Genomic DNA, 5443 nt, shown 5'->3' with positions numbered 1-5443 from the left:
ATTTAATTAAGTTTATTTTAATAAATTCAATTTATTCAAATCAAATTTACACATTCCCAGTTTAAAAAATTATTTAGAACTAATTTAACAATTTCTATAGGCCAATCCTTGATAATGATATTAGAAGTACCACAAAAGCTATAGTAACTTTGTCTTTGATTTTTCTTAACTAGAATGGCTACAAAATTGAATCATGTATGCTTTTTCCATTATTTTCTGGCTTTACTCATCTTAACACAAAATGCCAAATGAAGAATGCGAAGGTGTAAACTCTTAAATATGAGCCTTCCATCTCGTGTGACCTTTCTAAAACTAATTTATGAAACGGATTTTAACAAACAATTTGCCCACTATAATTAGCTCACTGCCTGCATCATTGAACACACACTACCAAGAACCTAGGCCTCACCAAGCATTTAAGAAAAATAAGGTTCAATCCAAACAAGGATTTGGGAAATATTCTACAATATATTCTAATATCTCATTGATCTTAACAATAAACAATAAACAATAAATATATAATCAATTATAACTTCAACATCCACAATAAGCTCCATTAAACAAAAATGAAAAAACATCAACATTCCAACTAAAGATCAATAGTAGTTCCTGCAAACAAGAAAATTTAACTTTGATTACATCCATATATTAGTGTTACAAGCTTACAACTGAGTGGGGTCTTAGTCAAATGCACTTCATTGTGCAAATGAAATAGCAGTTCCTACAAAATAAGGAGCATTCATACCGAGAAGTTTTACAAAGATGCTATTACGAAAATGCACATATCATATGTGCAGATTTAGGCATATCAAAGCATGATGTAGAGGTGGGATAGTGAAAAATGAGAAAAGAATGTTGATACTTTCTCATCAAATGGATGAATGCAAATTAGAGTTTTCTATCAATATCATCTCAGTACAAAAGTTTTCAGACCGCAACGTATATTTTATCTGCCTCCCAATTGTTTTGATAATTACAGTAACTCAATGTGTGTGAATTAGGACAAGGTGAAGAGTCTTAAAGCCATGGCCCCCCAATTATGGAACAGCCCACTTCTGCACACATTGGTGTCCAGATTTCTCAAACACGGGCAGGCAGGCCAAGCATGGCACTCTGAGAGTTTTGGTGTTGTTCCACTGCTTCAAAAATGGAAGCAACTTGAAAAGTCATTGAACCCAGTCTGCATCACTAGAGAACCTAGCGCCGTCCATTTGCCCAATGCCTGTTGTTATTTCCATGCGTATATGTGGATTTCTATGGCCAAGGCCCTGCTTTGGGAGATCTTGCAACTCCATAACCTGTATTGTCCGCTGCCTCTTGGCTGTTTAACAAGAGAAAAATACATTGCACCATCAGATTAAATTTGAACATTCACAGCACCCAAATAGATAATTTCAAGGTCATAATTTCAGTAATTCGATTTGGAGCACGGCCAATCTAAGCATTTGCCTCTAGCAAAACTCCAATATTTAAAACTATGGCCAAAAAGGAAGATATCTAAAATTTGAAGGGGAAGAGACAAACCATCCTCAGCTTGTTGGTAACGTTCATGCAGTTTCCTCTTGGCAGCCTCAAGTTTCACTTGGATTGTGTCTTCCTCTGAAGACTTAGACTTCTAGTTTAACAGGAGAATAGAAATCAGAGGCTACAAGTTGGAAAAAGCCAAAAGAGAAAAAAAGAAAAAAAAATGACAAGAAAAAGTGTGCTTTTGATACTTACATCTTGTTGACCAACCACTGGTTTCCTTTGGATGGCAAGCCTATCTGATTTCTGCAAGAACTTGGTTTCATTATTAACCTTCTGTCCTACACCAGGTTTTGGAGGTCTCCCAGGTCCAGAGTCGGTGTTTGAGGGCTTATTTGGCCTCACTAAAATTTCTTGTGGTCTCCCAAACCCAGATGGAGTATTTATGGGCTTATTTGATTTTACAACAGGTTCTTGCTTCTTTATTTGTTGACCCTTGTCCTTGGTAACACCATTTGCTTCATCAGGAAGCTGCTGTTTTCCGCTTTGAAATATTTTGGTTCTCCAATGATGGCTTTCTTCCATTTTCACGGTTCCTGTTGAACTCCCCATTGTTTCTTGGATCTGAAACAACATTCCCCATTTGAAAATAATGAATTTCCAAGAAACAGGGAATTCAAATAAAGAAGCGAACTGGGAAAGCTATATGAGAAGCATATGAAATTGCAAATTCTACTCACTTCCATCATCATCCATGCCATCAAAGAACTTCACGTTGCAATTGAAGGACAAACAAAGAAGCAAACCTGTCAGTCTATATCCATAAAATCCAGAAGTGAATTACCAAATAATAAAAATGAAGCGTACCTGAGATAGCTCTAGTGAAGTAGGCTGAGTTGTGAGGAAAGATAGTTCATCCATTGGAGGAAAAGGAAGCCCTTCTTCATCATCATCATCATCAACAACAGATGGGTTCACGGAGTCTGGAGTACCTTCTGCACCCACACATTATCAATGACTAAACTATGATTTTCCATCTCAGCAGCACACTCTCATTTGGAGAAACAGAGAGCTTAGAAATACATATCCATTACTAATTCCAAAATATTGACAAACTCTTACCTGCAATAGCAGCTGTTGCATTGACCCACTCATCTACCATATCCTTCCATTCACTGCAATAGACAATAAATCATAGCTAAGAGACACAGTTTGCTAATCTGAAGTAATGCGTTTAGGAAAAAAAATGAAAGTTTCAAGAAACTTGTGAAGGCGAAAATTAATCTTCGGCCATTCTATCAAGAACCTCCAATAATATACAGGAAACTCAAATGAATCTAGTAACCTTGGAAAAACAAGTAATGATAAATGGAGCTATGATATCCTTTATCCATATGCCTTAAATGGAGCTGAAATAAAACTAAGAATCATGAAACATCTACATGTTCAAACGAAGCACTTGTTTATTGATATACAACAATATCAAAGAGAGCAAAATCACACAATTATGGAGATAAAGCAATATGAATTACATGTGTTCCTAAACCTTGAAGAAAGTAAAATGAGGGTGATTCAAGCCTCTGTCAACAGACATGACAAGAATGCATAAACAGAATTTGGAAAGTACCAGACAGATTTGTACTCAATTTGCCTCCATACACACGACAAGAATAAATGCGACAAGAACATGTGCATGCAAACCAGATCCGCAAGGAACTAAAACATGAATCTCATACCAAAAAGATACTATATTTCTTCCTCCCATAAACACGACAAGAAGATACAATTGGTACTTGATAAATGGCACACTTTCATTGTTGATTTTAAGTTACTATATATGCCATATATGACAAACACATTACAGTCAGCTAAAGGTAATAAAATCGTACTCTATGAGTGTACGCGCGAGTTGACGAATCTGCTTTGATCCGTGTTTTCGGAGACCATTAACCGCCTTTCCAATCTCAGTCGCCTGATAAAAAAGCATTATATTAGTCTACAAATTTGCTTAAAGAACTTTGAACAGGATGGATCAAACAGAATTTAGACCTGAAAGAAATGGAAAAAAAATCAATAACAGACAAAGTATTGGATTCAGACCTTAAGATTATCCACAGACAGCACCATCAACTGAAGTCTCCTCAATGAATCGAACAATACCGAATCAGACTGTAATGAAAGTAAAAGAAGCACCATCAATTAAAAACCAAAAATCCGCAAGGAAAAATAAAAACCAATCAAACCATGCTACTCAACATATAATCAAACAATCTCCTAAGAACAGCATAATTCTTCAAAATATCAAAAAAAAAAAAAAAAACCATCCACAAAAATCTTCAGAATTGAAAAATTTATGTATCTGATCAGCACATAAAGGTCAGTAAACTTCCAAATTGTTCTATAAAAACACTAATATTCAAGCACTTAAAAAGATGCTAACAGGAAACTAGCAACGCAATCCCCTCCCAAGAACAGAAAAAATTCTTCAACATCTTCAAAACCATCTGAAAAGGAACTACAGAACTACAATTGAGCAATCTGATCAACAAATACGGTCCTAAAACTTCCAAATTCTTCATAAAATCCCCTAAATTTGAAGCAGAAAAGGCAAAGGTACTAATTAGAAACTAAGAGAACAAAATAACACAATACAAGTAAAGGAGATAAACCTCATCTTTACTGTTTTCGAGAATCTCCCTGATCCTCAACACTTCCCCGGCAATTTGAGTCTCTTCTTCAATCTCATCAGTCAATGCCTCAGCTTCTCCATAGCTATAATTGCTAACCTGGTTCATGTTCATTTCTCCATGATCCTCTCTAATACTATTTGCCTTGCTTTCTTTGCTACTACTATTAACCTTGCTTTCTTTGCTCCCACTACCCCCAGCCTCAAATTGACATGCATCTATATCAAATTCACTCTTACAACCTCCTCCATCATTTTCAGGTACCGCCAACTCGACTCGATCGCAACCGAAACACCGCGTTAATTTACAGGAAAACAGCTTCTCGGCAATTCGATCTCTCCGGAGCCTGAACTCCTTCGGACAATCGGAAGCCGCCACAAGGATTGCATGCTCAATGATGCCAAAAATATCCGAATTCGCAGTTCGAAAGTAATTTCTCCACTGATCAAGGGTACCAGAATTCGTAGCCATAATCGGAACCCGATCGAGAAAATGAATTCCCGGATTAGATCGAGAAAATGAATTCTAGGAAATTCCCAGAAATCAAATTACCATTTTTAATGTGATCTTGATAGTACCCAGAAATCAAAAATCGATTTTCTTCTGATTCTGATAGCACCCAGGAAAAAAACTCGATTTTTTGTTGTGATTATGATTGAAGAAAGACAAAACCCAGGATCAGAGCTTTTCGGTTCCTTTCAGTTTTGACCTGCAAATGTTGCTTGAGAAATTGGTATTTCCTGAACGCACCGATTACGTCACCCACGCACAAACACCGGCGATTTAGGATTCGATCTGATCAGAAAAATCAATACCAATATCTGACCGATTGAAACAACTCGGATTCACCCTGATTTTAATTACCAAAATCCAAAACTTTCACAGATAAATCCCTGCAATTGCCCCTAGGAAACTAGGCTATTTGGAGGAAAAAAAAAAAGGTCGAGAATGGAATACAGATTTTAGATTTTCCCTTCCCTCCCACCCTTTTTTGAATGGAATACCAGATGCTATGAGACGAGAATAGCTCAAACGGTTTCACAAAACCACTCTCCAACAAAGAGAGTCTGGTTCTCTCCCTCTCTTTCCTCCTTGTAACTATTGAAGGACAATTTTTTTCTGGGTGTGCTTTGACCTCATGGGTCACAATAGTTAGAGAGAGAGAGAGAGAAACAAGAAAAAAAAAAAAAGTGAAAATTCGATATTATTTTAGAGAGAGAAAAAAAGATGTATTGACTGTTGATAAGTGGTTTATGACTCAAAAGAGTTGTGAAGATAGGTATTCCAGTAAA

General features: G+C 36.4%; 1 protein-coding gene across 1 annotated transcript; it reads right to left on the bottom strand.

Moving 5' to 3' along the window:
- Positions 1 to 1128: 1128 nt before the first annotated feature.
- On the bottom strand, positions 1129 to 5110 carry LOC117910274 (probable mediator of RNA polymerase II transcription subunit 26b). Its single transcript, XM_034824356.1, is given in 11 exon segments — positions 1129 to 1238; positions 1241 to 1321; positions 1525 to 1615; positions 1720 to 2004; positions 2006 to 2088; positions 2205 to 2232; positions 2332 to 2459; positions 2587 to 2639; positions 3354 to 3436; positions 3565 to 3633; positions 4134 to 5110. Coding segments are annotated over 11 exon segments (1431 nt in total). The 5' UTR covers positions 4623 to 5110; the 3' UTR covers positions 1129 to 1197.
- Between the last annotated feature and the right edge of the window lie 333 nt (positions 5111 to 5443).

This window comes from Vitis riparia, unplaced genomic scaffold (genome assembly GCF_004353265.1).
Source record: "Vitis riparia cultivar Riparia Gloire de Montpellier isolate 1030 unplaced genomic scaffold, EGFV_Vit.rip_1.0 scaffold690_pilon_pilon, whole genome shotgun sequence".
NCBI classification, from domain to species: domain Eukaryota; kingdom Viridiplantae; phylum Streptophyta; class Magnoliopsida; order Vitales; family Vitaceae; genus Vitis; species Vitis riparia.
The sequence above is the reverse complement of the archived record's forward strand: the minus strand, read 5'-3'. Positions and strand labels throughout refer to the sequence as shown.